This window comes from Leptinotarsa decemlineata, unplaced genomic scaffold, assembly GCF_025532065.1.
Source record: "Leptinotarsa decemlineata unplaced genomic scaffold, Ldec_3_MD MMD2_tig00003557_RagTag_RagTag, whole genome shotgun sequence".
NCBI lineage: Eukaryota > Metazoa > Arthropoda > Insecta > Coleoptera > Chrysomelidae > Leptinotarsa > Leptinotarsa decemlineata.
In genome coordinates, this window is record NW_027412590.1 from 1,753,458 (window position 1) to 1,773,873 (window position 20,416).

Sequence of the window (20,416 nt, forward strand, 5' to 3'; positions counted from 1 at the left end):
ATTTATTCAATAATAAAACAGAGAGCAGGACAAAAATTGTTCCCTGTGAATTTTTCATAACTCAGCTAAAACAATCTTTTAGAGGAGATATCAATAATTTGAGGAAGCTGAACTCATTATGCAAATGTTTTATAATAAATCAACAGTAGGCTGTGATTTTGACAGTTAATCATAAATAAAATAATAGTTGTTAGTTACGTGCATTTAATAATGGCTTTGCAATTATCATTAGAAGAAAGAATTGAAATTGTGAGAATTTCTGGGGACAATTATCATAGTGAAAGAGAAGCAGCTAGGATATTTAATCACAGACTTCCAAATCGACTTCCCATTGACAGAAGCACCGTCAGTAAAATTAACAAAACATTTGAAGAAACCGGTGCAGTCAGCAAACATATTTTAAAAAATAATCACCGAAGAAGAAATTTAAACGAAGGTGCTGTTTTAGATTATTTTAGAAACCACCCAAACAGAAGTTTACGTGTCGTCAGTTTGGATTTAAACTTACCGAGAGAGACTATTCGACGATGTCTTAAACAAAACAAAATGAGAGCATTTAAACCTAAATTTCTTCACTCTTTAAAGGCAGGTCATGAAGTGAAACGTATGGAATTTTGTTTGTGGGCACAAGGCGAGTACCTGAATACAAGAAATTTTTTAAACTGCATAATGTTTAGTGATGAAGCTTCTTTCAGCACCAATGGGGTAGTTTCATCGCAAAATGCTCGGTATTGGGCTACGGAAAATCCGCACTGGATCATAAATTGTAAAAGTCAATATTCCGAAAAAGTTAACGTTTGGTGTGGTATAGTACAAAGTAGAATAATAGGTCCATATTTTGTTGATGGAAACATAAACGGGCAAAATTTTTTGGAATTTCTAAATAACCAATTATCGGACGAAATAGATGAAATGCCTCTTGCGGAACAAGTAAATTTATATTTTCAGCTCGACGGCTGTTCCGTGCACAATTCGAGGATTGTTAAAGAGTGGCTAAATAACCAGTTTCCAAATCATTGGATAGGACGAGGTAGTGACTTAATTGAATGGCCACCTAGATCGCCTGATCTAACAATATTAGACTTTTTTCTGTGGGGTATTCTGACACAAAAAATATACAGAACAAGACCAACGAATCGAGCTGAACTCATGCAAAGGATACGACAAGCTTGTGCCGAAATTACAGTTCAACAAATAAGAAATAGTGTAAACAATATTCGGAAGAGATACGATAAATGTATTGAACTTAATGGAGGTTTGGTAGAAGCCACAAAAATTTAAATGTTTAGTTTTAAATCAATGTTTATTTTAGTATCAGTTTTTTCTTAATGGCAATTAATTGTTGAATAAATACTTTGAAACTTGTTTGTATACATTTTGTTTTCATCAGCTATAGAAGAAGGTAGAGTAAGTTCAGAATCTCATAAAATGTGATTTTCCAGGTGCGCTGTTACAAAAGTACTATTATTTATTATTGGGAAACTTCCAAAAAGCTTACAAGTATGATCATTAATACTTCAAGATTCTATCAAGATTTGGTAAAAGCGCAATTGGGAGATCCCATGACATGAGATTCTGAACTTGGTCTACTACTGCGTAACTTGAAAATGAACTTTTAATTTTCTGTTATTCAATTATTCAATTTTTATTTTAATTTTCACTTCTCGTAACCTACACTCAAATGAATGATTTTAAGGGAATATTATCCACAAATCCAGTGGCGTAGTCAGATTTTTATTACAAAACGCTTGCACCACAAATCTCTCACATTACCATATTTTCGGGAGTTATAACTATAGAACGCATTGAGCTGTTGACTTCGGATTTTCACTGTACAAATTCACTGGTGTTCTACTTGATGATGACAGTGTTGTCAGATCTCAAATATGTCTATAATCTGAATAAAAATTATAAACAAATACTTTGTTTCCAAAATTGAAGTTGTAACTTCGTTGTTAACAAATATTTTTTAATGAAAATTTGACAGTTTTGATTTATAACGACTACGAATCCAGTGGTGTAGTCAAATTTGAAAACAAAAATTGCCTAATAAACTTTTGCCGTTTTTGACAAACAAAAAAAACCATAGAGTGCCTTGGAAATGAAACTAAAATTGTGAAAGTCAGTGTCAAGATACAGTTTTTCATGCTTAATATTTCAATAAAAACAAAATTGAGATTGATTGAAAAATGCACATTCTACAGGGGTGGTTCCATTTTAAATGGGTCACACTGTATATATATATATATATATATATATATATATATATATATATATATATATATATATATATATATATATATATATATATATATATATATATATATATATATATATATATATATATATATATATATATTCACGGTACACTGTATATATATATATATATATATATATATATATATATATATATATATATATATATATATATATATATATATATATATATATATATACACAGTGTACCGTGAAGTTTTTCGAATTTTATATATATATATATATATATATATATATATATATATATATATATATATAAAACTCGAAAAACTTTACGGTACATAGGAAAACGTGAAACTTGCTATTGTGTTTTTATTTAACTCAGTCAACCAATTTTCAGGGCCGTAATTTAAAAGGGAATAATTCACACAATTATAATCGAATAATACCCAAACATCCCAAAATTTAATTTAATTTTTCAGTATGAAGTGAACGTCGACGATACAAAAAGTACACCAAAAAATACAGGTCCGTATTTAAAAATTCAAAGATGGGGGTGGCCCAAGTCAGATGACACCCTGTATAAAATATTCGTGGGCATATTCTAATAGCCCACATCAAGTGCCAATGGCAAAATATGGACAGATTTCCAATATGTCTGCGAATAAAGAAGATATAGGTAAAAAAATTATTTGGGATTTTTTGGTTTTTCCTGTATAACCAGAACCAGAAGAGCTATATTCGATTTCTTCACATCATTGAATAGGTCTTTAAAATACGCAACTTTGTCACAATTCAACCGACACTATATCTCTTATCGTTTCCGAGATCCCCATGTACAGAAACGAATTTGAATAATATATATATATACGTTTTGTCATCGGTCAGGTAAACAGCGCTATACACTTTTCGACCTCACAGAAAGAAGTGGTGGGGAACACCGTCAGGTGTTAGATATTTTGAACATAAGATACACTGACCGTCCCATAAAGTACCCAAGCCTCTGAAAAAACTATTCATTCAGAAATCCGGTCATGAAATGTGTATAGGTTTCAAATATGGTGAAACAAAGTTTAAGCCGGAACAGTTGAATATATTGTATTTTTATTTGACGTAAATTTTCAATTTAGCATGATATAACATAATGTTACACTACTGAATTTTCAAAATTCAATATGCCTTTGTTTCGCAGCCTAAGAACGCAAAATGGTTTATACTCTTCAGTCTGATGAAAACTTTCACATTGAATCCCCTTTTCTTATTCTGCAACGAGTCACCAAAACACCATCTACCAGTATTATTTCCACACGACTGGCAGTACATCACCATACTTGTTATCAATACAATTTTGTCTGGTTATGTGGGCACTATATCTTTTCTCAGTACACCCAAGTGAGTATATTCATAATCCATTTTTCTGTTTTCGATAGATAATTATGAAGTTTTCAAATCTCTGATTGAAAATTAATGAGATGACGATATTATGAAATGAAATACTTTCTGAAAATTCAGAAATTGAAATTAAATTCTACTCAACCATTGAGTTATTTTTATCTTGATGTATTTTCAATAATTGATATCAGGGTTCATTGATATTTTCAAGATGTGTTACATGAACGTAACTGGTGTTCTGATATATCTCGAGATGTTTCTGCATGTTGTTCATTGCGTGTTATCACGACTAGATTTCTGATGGGACAGTTCCACTATTATATTTCTGTCGTCTTTCAGTTAGCTTCAAAGTGAGAAATATGATATAAGCTATAAACATCATATAAAATCATCCTTAGACGTTTCAAAACAACAGTAAATCCATTTGTGATTTATTTTTTTGTACTATTTCTTCACATATGAAATTATCAAAAATCAGTCAACAGAAAACTCGATTTCGAAATTGTTCATCGTACTGATCTATTTTTGCATACACGGTTTGTAGAATATCCTCATCTGATGATTGATTTTTTGTTTCAGTTTCGCCAAAGACAAAACTGAAGAGGCTTTCATTCTGCTGCAAGCAGTTGCAATGGTGTTGGGAAGTGCCTTTTCCCCGCTGAGTGCAGTGTGGGTCAATAATGTTCTCTAATATATTTATATGAAAACAAAAAGTATTGTATTTGTTATACACTTTTGTGCATATATAAATATAAAAAAAATGTATAATTTTTTTTTCATTCACAGAATTTCACATATCCAATTCTATTCATATAATGACAGAAACATCGAAAAAATTATGATATAAGTGAAATAATGAGATTATTGAATATACACACTAATATAGAGGGTGGGGTACCCGATTTTTTCTTGAATTCCTGCATCTCATTATATGTACATTGATTGAGGCTGTTGAAAGAGATTATTTTGAAATCTATAGGATGGCTGAAGAAAGTGTGACATATCGAAGTTGTGTTTTTGTTTATAGAACACCCTTCATTTCGTTACACTTTCAAATAAGTCAGTAAAAAACAGTATGATTTCATATAAGGTACTATGTACCTAACTAAAACCGTTCTCGGGTTATTAATTTCAAAACTTTCCAATCAGAACCATTCGCGACTGTTTTGACGTTAGAAGCTGACTTATTCAATTGCTTAAAAACTGTTCCAAATGAGACTCCTTCTATAAGTGGTAATCTTTCTCCTCCAGTTGTACTGCCAACTGTTTGTCGTTCAAGTAACTCAATACCTATTTCTAGTTGGAATGTTGAATTCAATGGAGATCATGAAACCTTGTATGAGTTTTTAAAACGAACCACTGAATATGCGCATTCACGCAAAGTATCAGAAGTAGACCTGTTTGAATCAGCAGTTGAACTCTTCGAAGGGGACACTTTCATATGGTTTCGAAGTATCAAACCATCTGTTTATAATTGGGACTCACTTGTTTCTCTTCTCAAAAGAAAGTTTCTTCATGCTGACGCGGATGAAAATATTTGGGACCAGGTAAAGAAGCGAAAACAAAAAGAAAATTAATCCGTTTCTATTTATATTTCACATCTTGAAGTTTTGTTTGATAGACTTTCTTGACCTCCTGCCGAGATAACCAAAGTTAAACAGATGCGACAAAATATTTTGCCTGAATACGTAAGCCAATTAGCTTTACAAGAAATATATACAGTTTCAAAATTTTCCGCCTATTGTAGAAAGTTAGATTTTGCCTGGCAGATTTCGACATTCAAATTTTTTCTTATGGATGATCCTCAAAAATTTCACTTGAATCACTACTTTGTGTTCTATATACAAAGCCAGGCACAGAAAATACATTTTCAGAACTGCATCCTTCACAAATATAAAAGGTATCGTTTTGAGCCATTCTATCACCTTTTACATTCTTTTTTTCAGACATATACCCAGAGCCCACCAGTGTGACATTACTGAAAGCAGATTTTTTTTCTGTACCTAACTTTTCACTCTACGTTACACTATACTATGAAAATAAATGGTATTACTGAACGGAAGAACAAGAGTTCCAGTTGATGTCAATTCATAAATTGATCGTAACATGAATTTAAATAATCAAAATTAACAACATAGACTTTGAAACAGATGTCAGCATCCCGATTATGCTTTTTTGGAGTACTACAGTTGACTGTTCAGAAGTATTCTGCAATAATCCTGTAAGTATCCTGCAATAATTTACTAACAAATATGTTTGCCGACGACACAACTTTCTGTATAATACTTGAAGAGGGGACTGATCATTTACCTATTCATCAAGATATTATGACACATGCTAAGATTTGGTTCACAGCCAATGATCTTTTTTTGAATGAGACCAAAACCCGTTGTGAAATCTTTAGTGTAAATGGTACAAATAGTTTGGTTGAAAATGAGCACATAAAATTTCTAGGTATAGTTTTAGATCCACAACTGAGGTGGACAGCCCATATAAACTGTTCATGTAACAAGCTGTCGCAAGTGATATTTGCACTAAGAAAAATACGACGTGTCACAAACATGGAAGCAACAGTATCTGCGTATTATGCATTGTTTCATAGTCACTTGATGTATGGAATACAGTGTTACGGTAATGCAGTATCTACACATATTACGAGAATTTTCACATTGCAGAAAGCGGCAATAAGATCTATTTTAAATGTACCATGAGATACCAGTTGTAGAGAACTATTTCCTCCATTAAAAATCATGACCATCTACTCACTGCTCATTCATCAAAGTATAATAACAGTTAAGTCAAAGATGAATGAACATGCAACACACTCGTCAATTCACCCTCATGATAACAGACACAAACACAATTTGTTGGTGCCATTATGTCGTCTGCAACGAACGCAAAGAGACGACATACGGCTCTTCAACCTTCTTCCCACAGAGTTTAGGAATAGACCCTTGACGCAATTCAGAAATCAATCAAAACAGATACTATCCAATAACATTCACCAAGAAAAACAGAAATATCTTCATGACCCACAGAAACCTGTAGTTTTATTTATACTGATAGCACAATTCATCATTATCTACATACTTTATATATTTATAATGTATAATGCCATTGTTTTCATGTATTATTTAGCGTTTCTATTGCGTTATACCTTCTATTTTTTATCATTAACCAATTTTAATGTATGACCTTATATAAATTTTTAAATGTATTTTTCTACTGACCTGTCTACAAACTTTATGTTTCTTGAGACTAATAAAAATTATTATTATATTATTATTATTATCCAAGATCTGCGATAAAAGAAAATAGAAATTTTCAAATATTCAGTATGTTACAATCTACAATTCAAAATTTTTAAAAAGGAATTTCTTTGTGTTCCAATTTTCTCCCAATGTGAAATGACTACTGGAAAAATTGAACGTTGAAAAATGTAAATATCTTGATAGCGTGAGATGCATTATCTTTTGAATGAAGATAAACAGCATTCTAGCCATCAAGTTTATAAAATTCAACAAGAAAATGATAAAACAAGTTATAGGAAATTCAAAAGCCATTCTCAGAATAAACATTTCAGGCATTTCTTTAGGAACGATTCCCATCCGATTCCCAACAATTCTAAAGATAGTAATCCCCCCATCTCTTCTCAAAAAAATCACCGGCTAGAATTGAATCCAGATAACAGTAGTCTTACTCCCAAAGAGAAAAATATTTGTTGGAATTGCGATTTAGCTAACCATTTGTATCAAAATTGTAAGGCTAACAGAAAGGTTTTCTGTTTCAAATGCGGCATGCCGAATGTGAAAATCTACAATTGTCATCGGTGTTCAGAACCAAAAAAAGGGTAGGGATAGGCTTGTGCAGTGACCAACAAGACCTCCAAATTAGTAGAGTCACAAATAACAAAAATTACAGATACTCTAGTGGACATAATCATAAAGATAACTTTTTTTAATTCCGATGTGAATCAAGAGTTGAATTATAGTTTAGATAATAATGATTGTATTGTAGACATTTCGCCAGTTTTTATGAAAAAGCCATTAGATAACCGTCCGTATATTAAACTTAAACTGTTAGATCAGGATATAACTGTTTTATTTGATGGATAGATAGATAGATAGATAGATAGATAACTTTATTACCTCATTAGCCACATAAGTGTAGGTTCGTTAGTTACAATCATCGGATACATCCGGATACAATCATTAAAATCTAACACTATATTGAAAAAAATATAAAAAAAAGGTAGAATTAATGATATAAAAATGTTAAAGAAACAGTACAATAAACAAGTATTCTCACCCAGATTTGAATGCAAAATTACTATTTATTAACATTTAGAAGATCAACGAATTCTTGAGTATTATAAAGCGGATTGTCAGCCAGTAGAGTTTTTACAAGCTTTTTGAATCTGTTAACGGTGGTATTTTTTATTTCCTTCGGCAGCAGGTTATAAAAGTAACTTCCTGCCCACTCTAGTGATTTTTTATACGAGAGGTGCTTGAAGCTTCTGAGATGTATATTCTCCTGTTTTCTCGTAGAGTATTGATGAAGATCTGAATTTTTTTGTAGGTTGATGATATTCCTATGTGTGTCTATCAATAATTTGAATAAATATATACCTGTTACGGTAAGAATTTTTTGAGATTTAAAAGTTGGTCTACACGATTCACGGTATTCCAGGCTATATATTAATCGAATAATGCGTTTTTGGATCATGAATACCCGGTTCCGTTCTGTAGCTTGTCCCCATGTGGTGATATTATAGCAAATAGCTGAGTAGGCTAAGGCGTAATAAACGTTTAGCAGGGATGATCTGTTCAAGGTTGATTTCAGTGAATATAGGGCAAAAACGATTTGTTCAATCTCTGACATACGCTGTTGATTTGATCAGACCACATAAATTTTTCATCAATAATTGTGCCGAGAAAGGTATTGGTCGGGCTGGTAGTGACCATAAAATTATCTATTTTGATTGATATATTATTGGACAGTGACCTAGGATTTGTGAAAAATTGCATAATTTTAGTTTTTTCCGAATTGAGAATTAGACGGTTATTGTCGCACCACCAAAGAAATTGTTTGACAACATTGTCGGTTTTGATAGAAATTTCCTCCAGTGTGTGGCCAGTAATCACCATCGAAGTGTCATCAGCATACATGAACAACCTGCCTCCTTCTATGAAGTTTGGTAAGTCGTTCACATATAAGAGAAAAAGAAGTGGTCCAAGGATACTACCCTGGGGGGTTCCAATATCAATAACTTCACCTTCGGAAAGTTCCCTTTCAATTTTGACAAAAATTTGCCGATGCCTTACAAATGAAATTATCCCATTGTTTGCCCGATCTCTAATACCCAGGACATTGAGTTTAGTTTCTAAAATGTCTAGATTTATCGCGTCAAAAGCACGGGACAAATCAAAAAATATTCCCACCACATAATTATTTACATCCATTTCATCATATATGTATTGCACCAATTTTGACGTAGCACTCTCAGTCGATCTCTTTTCTCGAAATCCATACTGATGGGTAGTTAGCAAATCAAATTTTTTCAAGTAATCTGAAAGTCTCTCATACATGGCTCGTTCGAAAATTTTTGAAAAGGGACTGAGCACCGCTATTCCCCTATAATTGTCAATATTTTCTGGATCACCTTTTTTGTAAACAGGTATTGTCTTCGACACCTTCAAGGCAGTGGGAAATTTGCCATTTTCGACAGACATATTCATTAGTTTCGACAAATACGGTGAAAGGAGATCTTGACATTTTTTTATGAGTTCCATAGGAGTTTCGTCAATACTAAGAGATTTCTTATTTTTTAGTCCACATATGATATTTTTAATCTCATAATCAGAAAAAGGTAAGAAGTAGAACGAATTGGGAACATGTATCCCTGTTGTGCCGGTGTTTTGTACAGGTATTTCATAAACCCTGGCAATTTTATCTTGTATAGATTTGGCAAAATATTCCGCAAAAATATTTGCAACTTTGATAGGATCATCAAGTATATCATCCTTCACCTTTATTGATATTCGTTTCACTCCTGTAGATTGCCTGTTAAGTTTCATATTGACTATTTCCCAAATCTTTTTATTTCTATTGCTAGAATCATTTATGAGGGAGGAATAATATTCTTTTTTTTCCTGGCACAATAACACTTTTAGTTTACGCTTCCTGGTTTCGTAATTCAAATGGATTGTCTCATCGGAAGTATTTTTCCTGTCCCAATTCATCTGTCTAAAATTACCTAATTCCTCTATAATTTGTCGCGAAGGATTATAACTCTTAGTTATTCTACTAATGTTCAATAGTTTCTTAGGATGTGAAACTTGATAACACCATTGGAAGTGTTTCCAGAAGGTATCGAAGGCAATATATATCTCATCAAACGTATTTAGTTCAATGATTTCCCTATTAAACAAAAATTCGAACTCTGAGACAGTGTTCGGATTCAACAAGCGTTTTCCAATTTGTTTATCAGTTGAACTCACCTGTTCCACCCTTGGTCATTCCAATATTTGGGCTAAATGGTCTGAGAATCCCGGATCGAAAGTTTTGACTTGATAGATGGATGAATTAGAAATTACATAATCTAAGTTGGTTGCAGATGTAATACCATTTTGGTGAGTCCTTATTCTAGTTGGAACTTTAATATGACTGATCGAACCAAATGACTCAATGATGTCAAATAAAAATTTGGTGTCATTACAATTTATTTTCAATCCATCTATATTGAAATCGCCACAGAGTAATATCCTTTTATATTTCTTTGTTACAATAGCCAAAATAGCTTCAAGTCGATAGAAAAAGTCCTGGGTATTTGAGGAAGGAGACCGATATATCACAATAATAATCATGGAATCACTCTTATAACCAACCGCAGATAATTCAAAGCATAGATCTTCCGCGAAAACTTGTAAATCCGCTACTCCCTGACAATCTCGCATTATTCCCTCTCTTACATAAATCACCGACCCTCCATGAGAGTGTTGAGTCCTACAGTATTGAGACATTTTTTTGTAACCATTAAGGGTTATCAGTTCTAATTTAGACTCGTCCAGCCAATGCTCCGTCATACATAGAAAATCTGGTACCACCTCATCATTTAGAATATCAATAAAGTCTGTTTTATTACTTAAACTTTGGACATTCACATGAATCAGCGAGAATTTGGGAAAATTTTTATTTGATGTAGTTTTTATTTCCCCAACACATTCCGGTAATTGCGATTCCGAAAATTTTTTTCTCTGAAAGTAAAACGCTGAATTGCTGCACCCCCCGGCCAAATATTGGAATCATAAATCCTTTCAATGAATTCTAATGGAAAAGTAACCTTGAAAGATACATAATATTCGGTTTTATTCCACTCTTCGACAACGAACTGGATATCTGGAGCACTTTCTTTCAAAAAGTTTTTCATATCTTCGGAATTTATATCAGGATGGATTCTGCACACATGTACATATCCTTGTTTGGATATTGTCCTTATCTGAGTCCCATTCTGCTTAGAATTGGTCCCTATTATGGGTTTATTGGTTTGTTTATTTGATTTTTGCGAGTGCATTGCCCCCGCCACTGCTGTTCGAACCTGAGCACCACGTTTGTTTTGGTATGTCTTTCTTAGGAGATGAACAAGTTTGTAGCATGTTGCAGGCATGTTGCAGGCTGCTTTATCGGCATAGGCACCATCCACTCTTGAGATGTTCGTTGTGTTTACGAACGATGGCGCTGGCTGTTTGAATTTGTCAAATTGCTAATATGTTTCAGAACCAATATTAGGTCTTCCTGTTCAGCACATCTCTTTTCTAAATGTACCACCAGTTGTTGGAGTGTCTCTAGTTTTTCTTTCAAGGTTTTCAGTTGTGGGTGTGAATTTCCACACGACGAATTAACACATCCTTTAAAGGTTATGTTACTGCCTGCATCCTGGACTGCCTGTCCTCTATCACTTTCCACAGGTGTTGACAGAAATTTCAGGAGTACATCACTAGTCACTGTTGAAGGTAATCTCTTGTAAGTTATTATTTCGACCAACTCACTTTTTTTAAGTTTGTTAAGTTCAGCTGAAATCAGCACAATATTATTGTCGGCCATGTTTATATATTGATGAGGGAACACATTAGTGGAGCTAATGCTTCCATTGTTGGCTCTAATGGATTGGACATTTTGGAAAAACTAAAATTGAAAATATTTCGTTCTTCTCATAAACATGTTAGTACTGCAGATGGCACACCGAAATTTGTGAAAAGTACTGTTGATTCACCTATCATTATTGAGGGTGATTGCCAAATTATTAAGGCGAATTAACTATCGACGACACTAAACTTGCTTTTTGAAAATACTCTCATTGTTAAAAAACTTGAAAATAGAAATGATAGAAATACAAAATATTTGAAATTATACGTGATGTTGCTTTGAGGAATGAAGTCTGACTGACTCTGGATTCGAAGCTTCGAAGATGGGCGCTCCTGTGAGAACTGTCTTGTCAGCATCTGGAACAGGGTGGTGGTACTGCTGGATCAGCGGGATTGTCCTAGGTGATGAGATAATTCCTCCTCTCGAAGATTCAACTATCATGCACAGCGGGGTAGTTGAACAGTGGACAGGTCGTTTTATATGGGAATATCGCTATCCATTGGGTAGAGTCCTTCAGTAGGTTAGCTATTGGCTTAGTAATCCTAACATCGATTTGTCTACATGTGGAAGTGTGTTCTATCTCCAGAAGATGCAGCTCATAGAGATTCCCAGAAATTTATCTAATCGGCATTTTCTTGCAGGCATAGAATTTTGGTTCGACTTTGACACAATCGTCGCTTTTAAATGTGAATCATTCTGAGTTCTTCAGTAAAAATGAATTTTTGAGTATAAGTACCTTGAACTGACTTTGACTATATGTAGGGATTGAATAAAAGTGATAGTAATCGAAAATATATGGATATATGATTGGAGCATGAAGAAGAAAGGTTATTCTATTATTCAGAAAAACATTCGATGTTTATGATTTTCTCTAATTTCAAGATGTTTTTTAAAGTAATATCAATATGAAATTGATTTTTTGCAATAATTCCGTGCAATTCAAGGAGTTCGGCGTATAAGCCAATGGGATTCACTATGCTTTGATGCATAATATTGAGTTTTGCGAATGCTATGGAATTTTCAATGTCCTGTAAGCCAGAGTTGACTATTTCAAACATATCAATCATTTGGTTGAGTATATCTTGAAAATGAAGAAATTTTCCATTGTGAATTATTTGTTGAACAATTTGATTGAATTTATTGATCAAATTGATTCAAACTGAATTTTGTTCCACAACACTAGAAGCCAATACTTTTTGGTTGTTTTGAAGTTCGAATACAAAAGGTATTCTGAAAAGAAATGAAATGAACTATTTATTAAAATTATAGCACTTCTTTCTTGGCCTTTTTAAATTGTCCATGTGTACTTTTCCATGATTTTCTGTGGAAACTGTCTTCATAGATTCGTCTAATTTTGTGATAGTGGTCGGTTTTTCAAATTTATTAGCATGTTTTTGTCTCAAGTGTTTTTTCACGTAAGTTTTAGAATTAGATTTGAACATTTCTGGGTTATCGCGCGTTTCATTAGATTTTGAAAAACCCTTTTTTTTCGATTCATTATTTTTCTGTTTATTTCCGCGTAAAGTAATTTAGTTTTTTCTCGGTGGTTATTTGTATGGTCATTGAGAAGAATATTGTCTATGTCGATATCGAATGGATTTTCATTGGTTATATGTCCATTAACTATATCGATGTGTTTCAATTTCGTTGCAGAATGTAATGAGTGATTGTATGCAAGTATAGCGTAAACCGTTTTCGTTTGAGGCGGTGTTTTAAGAAATCCTCTAGTATTAAAAAGTCTAATGTGTTCAATAAGAGTATAGAGTAAAGTCTTTCGATTTGTCCTTTTGATAGGGGATGATTGGGTGAGCAGAAATGTACATTTACTTTGTGCAGTTTGAGAAGTTTTTCAATAACTGTGTTTTTAAATTAAGATCCGTTATCAACTGTAATTTGGATAGGTACGCCATGATGTGAAGAAATATTGAGAGTTTATCAGCTATATCGGTAGCCGATAAAAAGGGCAAATGATATGCTTGCGCGTATTTCGAAAAACTGTCAATTATAGTAAGAAATTTATTGTATTCTAAAGTATAAACGTCAATGTGGATAATTTCGAATAGTTTGGTGGCTGTCGGGGTTATATTCACTTTTGTTTCGATAGGATGTCTTTCGTATTTACTTCGTTGACAGATTTCACACTCGTTAATAAAGGTTTGGGTAGAATCTTTCATATTGGGATTTTGAGTTTTTGTTTGGTCTCGTCAATACCTCTATGATTACTTTTACCTTCGTGATATGCTTGTATCAGTTCTGAAGCTTCTTTTTTATGTGTGACACTAGTTTGAATTTACATCTTTTAAATTTTGATGAAGGTCATTTGAAATTTCATCTAATTACTTCACAAAATCGTTCATAATTACCTGAATTTTCAAAGTAAAGATAATAAGGTATGTTAGGTGCAATATATTCTTTTACAGAATCGATTACGTCTCTTTCAAAGTTATTTAAAGAAAGCTGAACAGTCATTCTTTGTTTCTTCTCAAATGAGATCGTTATTTTTGGTTCAGATGGTGAATAAAGAACAGATTGGAAAATAATTTGGTTTTGTACAAAATTCCCCATTTCGGAATCTCCAGATTCCGAAATGGGTATTTCAACAATTGGATTTTCTTCGGTATTAGTGTGCACGGTAACGTCATCAATTTCTTCAATTGGGTTTAGTTCATGTTTTTCAGGAGTTTGAGTAGATTCTGTGTCGGCATTAACTATCATAGAAATATTATCTTGAAGAAGTTTACCTATTTTCAATATATCCGAAGATGGTTGGTAGTCTGGGGTATTCAAGTTGGGGTTAACACTATTTTGGTTAACAACAGTAATAGATGGGCCGGCTAGACGTTCGGACTCTTCGATTATCTCGTATAGTTCTTCCCAAAAAGTCTTTTACCCTTTTGTGTGTAGTTCAATGCGTGAAAGTGCATCAGCATTCGTATTGGATGATTTTTTTTGTGAATTATATTGTATTGATATTCTTCAAGTTTGATTCGCCATCTCAGCAATTCAGAACTCTGATTTGAAAATAGCCATTGCAGTGGATTATGATCCGTGACTTTAATTAGTTTCCTGCCAAAAAGGTACGTACGAAAATATTTGGTTGCCCAGATAATAGCCAATAGTTTTTTTCTATTGTGCTGTAATTCGATTCGGAGTCGTTTAAAGTCCTTGAAGCGTACGCTACTGGAAGGTCTTTTCCAATAGGTCCTTGGCTCCAGACCGCACCCAAAGCTACGTTTGAGGCGTCTGTTGTTAAGTTGAACGGTTTAGTAAAATCTGGATACTGAAGGAATGGTTCGTTGATTAGTAAATTTTCACAAGTTTTGAAACACGATAGAAATTCTTTGTCGTGGATGATCTGTGCACCCTTCTTCAATTATTTGGTGAGTGATTTCGTCAATTTTGCGAAGTTATTAATGAATCGTCTGTAATATCCTAACAGTTCTGAAAATCCTTCAATTTGTTTAGGTGTTTTTGGAATAAGAAAGTTCTCTATTGATTTGATTTTATCCGGATTAGGTTTCACACCGTTCGGAGTAATAATATAGCCAAGATAGGCCACTTCTTTTCATAAAAATTCTGACTTATCAAGTTGGATTTTGAAGTTTGTTTTCAATTCATTCGTTTGGATTCAATGAGAGAGAATGATCTTTGGATATTTTGAAAATTCTATCAAGGTCTTCGTTGATTTTCTGACAACCATGCACTATGTCTGATGGGTGGAAGGAATACATCACCTGAGTATCATCCGCATACATTTGTAGATAACAATGCGAGACAACATTTTTGAAAAATGCTGTGGAAATTACATAAAGAATTGGTCCCATAATGAATCCCTGTGGAACCCCACATGTCAGTTCTCTTGTTTGAGAAACCCTAGTATGGAGTACAACTCGTTGCTTTCGACCACTTAGATAGCTATCAAAAAACAAAACAGATTCTTCTGAGAGTCCAATATATCTTAGGATATGTTTCAGTGCAGAATGATTCAGGGTATCGAAAGCTTTCGAGTAGTCTAAGAGAACTAGAACAGTTATCATTCACGAGTCGGTTGCCTGAAACATACGATCTGTCACATTCGGAAGGGCTGTCGCGCAGCTATGTCCTTGATTGAGTCCAGATTGAGTATCCGGCAAAATATTATGTTTTCAAGAATTCCACAAGTTGATTTTATATATATATATATATATACATATATATATATATATATATATATATATATATATATATATATATATATATATATATATATATATATATAAATATACATCAATATTTAACATATCAAAAATGAACACAAAAGGAAACCTATCAATTAATTATGATTATAGCTACAATAAATATAATACAATCAATAAATTCAAATAATAACAAACACGAACAGTTTTTATTTCTTCGACCTCCCAGACGATCTCTTCTCTAATTTATTGTCCTTAGGGGTAGGAGCCGATATCTCAGCAGGAGGATTAAGTGAAGTTGCTTCCTTCAATGGGTTCGCCTTAAGTGAGTCGATGGAATACGAGTTATGGTTAAAGTATAGAAGATTTTTTTTCAACGTTGCTCGGGGATCTTGAATCCGTGCTAATTTAAGTTGGTTGCTCAGAAATTTTCTGTCTCTATATTCTTCCGCAATATAGTATCTGGCAAAATATAATCCTGAATTCTTCAAGATATTCAAACTCTGGAAAATATTACTTTCCAATCTATAATTCACCAGTTTCACAACGATAGGTCGAGGATGTTTATCATCATTTTCATTTCCTATTCTATAAATATCGCGAACATTCTGTTCTCCACAAGAAATTTTAAAGTGTCATTGAATAAATTCAAAACATCAATGTACATATTAGATTCTCCGCCACACAAACCGTATATTATCAAGTTATATTTTTTTCGTCTTCTTTCAATATTTTTCAACTGCTGACAAAGCTTTTCATTTTATTCAATCAGTTCTTCGTTCTGGATCCGGATAGCAGACAGTTGTTATCACCCGACCCGATAACAGTTATCACCCGAAGATGATTGTGGATACCAACAATCGAAACGTCGTGATATATTTTGGTTTGAAATCTTATAATTTTTATTTTCCATTTTTTGTTAATAATATTTTTTTATTTTTTTATTTTTCAGCTTTTATTAATATTTCAATCTCATTTTCAATTGTTTGGTTATTGCTTGTATGTTATTTCTTTGTAATTTCAGTTTTTTTGTTCAATGAAATTGTTATCTTCGGTTAATCTCATTAATTTATTAGACACTGGAAGTCCGAACCATTGTCAACCACCTTCAAACAAATACTAAGCTTTGTCTAATTTTTTTCCATAAAACTGAACTGGAGATAACACATTAATAATCAAAGTCGATTTTGGGAAAGAACCATATAAAACTTGTTGAGGATTGTTCCTATCAGCCACATGCGAATAACTAACACAAGTACCTAAAATGTTAATAACATAATATTTATCAGAATGTATTGTAACGAATTGAAGAATTAACTGTCTTGAACAAATTTATTTTTAACAATATATCACTATCACAACAATACACTTTCACAAATAATTTATATACACCACCTAGCAACTAACGCTTAATTTATATTCACTGTTAGAATTCTTTGTTAACTGTTCGATTCGCTTTCTGAATACAGACTCTCCTCGGAACGGGAAGCGGCCTTTTCTATATCAGCCAAGAACGCTCTAGATCTCTCTAGGAGTTTCGGCACCCATCTATGCCTTTCGCGGTGGTTCTTCGAGTGCATTCCTTTCGCGGTGAGTCATTGTTTATTCGCTGGCTGAAATATCGGTCAAGGCCGGCTTCAGATTCATTACATTGCCCCTTCTTGAAGACGTTTTGTCCCGAAATGTCATCCTTGGCATGTGTCGATACCTGCAGGATTCCCCATATCTGCACTGTGGAGTTCGATGGAAGTAACACTCCACAGTCTTCATGCTCGGTCGTGGAAGATCGTTACCGCACACCAAAATCTTGATGCCACTGGATCTGAAGATCGTTTCCAACATGCTTCTCACAATTCTCCAGTCCAGCCTGTCGAGCCCAGAGGCTAATTTCGGGATTGCCATGTCCACGAGGTTCTGGTTCAGCATCGTGCCCTTCAGTTCAGTAAGACTCCTCCAGACATCTTCATAGGTCGATTTGTCTCGAGAATGCTTTTTGGTCACCAAGTAGAAGATGTTTCTCTATCCCTTCTTCAACTGTAGCTCTCCTCCGACTTCAGGATTCTGTTCTCGTAATGTCTGGAGCTGACCGAATTTCTTGTTGAATACCACAGCGATATCCTTGGACATTTGGAGATACTCTGCCACGCAGTGAGCTAGTGCGTAATCAACTGGAACCTTGAAAAGGTCTCGTGGCTCTTCTCGAGTTACCCCATGTACGACCTTCTGTACATTCGAGTATTGCTGGAACTTCATTTCATCCTTTGGGGTCTGAGGGGTCGTGATTTCCTGCATAAGTAGCCAATCTATTGAAATGGATGACCCTAGGCTTTCCTCGAGGTACTTATGGATTCTGTAGACGGGGTCATTAATTTTTTTCATGATTTTCGCGGACCCTCCCACGAGTTTCGCAACTTCGGTGATAAACCACGGCGACGCTTAGGATTATACAGCCAAACTAGGTCACCGATTTTGAATCCTCTAGCATTTACCTTGATGTCATAGGCTTTCTTCATCCTATCTCTGGCACTCCGGATGTTCAGACGGACTCGTTCATGGATGTCGTCCATTCTCTGCCGAAGCTTGCTGACATAGTCTTCTCCCGTAGTGTTTTGTTCTGGCGGCATCCTAAATTTCAGGTCGCAAGGAAGCCGCAGCTCTCGGCCCATTATAATACTGGCAGGGGGGGTTGACTCGTGCACTACCAAACGATAAGCCAGCAGGAACAGGTGGAGGTATTGGTCTGGTCCCAGTCTCTTTGATGGTCGGAGACTACCTTGGACTAGTGGGGGTTTATGGTCTTATTCATCCGTTCCACCATTCCATCGGACTGTGGATGTGAGGCTGTGGTTCTGGTCTTTCGAATGTCCAACAGTTTACATATTTCTTGGAACAGGTTGGACTCAAAATTCCTGCCCTGGTCCGAATGCAGCTCCAATGGGACACCGAATCAACAAATCCATTTCTTCACCAGGACGTCAGCGATGGTATAGGATTCCTGGTTGGGCAGGGCATAGGCTTCTGCACACTTCCTAAAGTAGTCCATGGCTACTAGGATGTATTTGTTCCCATGATCGGACTCTGGGAACGCGCCGGCGATATCGATGGCGATTCTCTCAAATGGACTAGCCACGTTATACTGGGGCATTGGAGCTTTCAGTCGTATCCGAGGTCCGTTACTGGCAGCGCATACAGCACACTTTCTGTACCAGTCCTTGACGTCGGCTTAACAATTGACCTAGTAAAACCGTTGTCTTAATTTCTGGAGGGTCTTCGTTACCCCAAGATGTCCTCCAATGACTCCATCGTGGATTTCTGGCGCCTTTCTTCTCCACCTTCTTCAGACTCCAACACTCGCTTCAGAACCCCGTTTCTATGGTGAGAGACTTTTTGAAAAATGCTGTGGAAATTACATAAAGAATTGGTCCCATAATGAATCCCTGTGGAACCCCACATGTCAGTTCTCTTGTTTGAGAAACCCTAGTATGGAGTACAACTCGTTGCTTTCGACCACTTAGATAGCTATCAAAAAACAAAACAGATTCTTCTGAGAGTCCAATATATCTTAGGATATGTTTCAGTGCAGAATGATTCAGGGTATCGAAAGCTTTCGAGTAGTCTAAGAGAACTAGAACAGTTATCATTCACGAGTCGGTTGCCTGAAACATACGATCTGTCACATTCGGAAGGGCTGTCGCGCAGCTATGTCCTTGATTGAGTCCAGATTGAGTATCCGGCAAAATATTATGTTTTCAAGAATTCCACAAGTTGATTTTATATATATATATATATATACATATATATATATATATATATATATATATATATATATATATATATATATATATATATATATATATGTATATATATATATACGTAACAGATGGCAAATAACCTGATACCTCTTGCCACGATGGTCTTTGATTATGTTTCGTCCATTCGAAGACTAAACCAAAGTCTGGATCTTTTTCTTGGTCTTCTCTGATCATATTGTCCTCCCAGTTGACGTCTACAGCTGTAGTGCTACAAATAGCTGCTTCCTTTCCTTCTGCTCGTCGGAATTGTGAGCAGTCATCGGGGCATGGTCTCCGTGACAGGGCATCTGCGTTTTTATGACTATTCCCAGCTCAATGTTTCATTTCGAAGTCGAATTCTTGAAGTCTCTCAATCCAGCGTGTTACTTGGCCCTCGGGATTTTTGAACTGCAGAAGCCATTTGAGAGCTGCATGATCCGCACTCAACAGAAATCTTCTTCTATACATGTATTGGTAGAAATGTTCTACACCTTTGACAACGGCCAACAGCTCTCGCCTAGTGACACAATAATTGCGCTATGGTTTACTGGGCGTTTTGCTGAAGTAGCCAATAACTTTCTCCTGTCTATCATGAATCTGAAAAAGGACTGCTTCAAGTCCCACGTTGCTGGCGTCCGTATCTGAAATTGATTTTCCGTCAGGTAGGGGATAGCTCAAAACAGGAGCGTTGATCAA

The 20,416-nt window shown here is 34.7% G+C and overlaps 1 protein-coding gene across 5 annotated transcripts in view; it reads left to right on the forward strand.

Moving 5' to 3' along the window:
• Positions 1–4,386, forward strand: part of LOC111513746 (equilibrative nucleoside transporter 3) — a 57,941-nt gene extending 53,555 nt beyond the window's left edge. For all 5 annotated transcript variants that reach the window (XM_074178172.1, XM_074178169.1, XM_074178168.1 and 2 more), the window contains 2 exons: positions 3,410–3,609; positions 4,189–4,386. In XM_074178172.1, the coding sequence (XP_074034273.1) occupies positions 3,410–3,609; positions 4,189–4,300 (312 nt within the window). In that variant the 3' untranslated portion in view covers positions 4,301–4,386. The remainder of the gene's footprint in view (positions 1–3,409; positions 3,610–4,188) is intronic.
• The last annotated feature ends 16,030 nt before the right edge of the window (positions 4,387–20,416 follow it).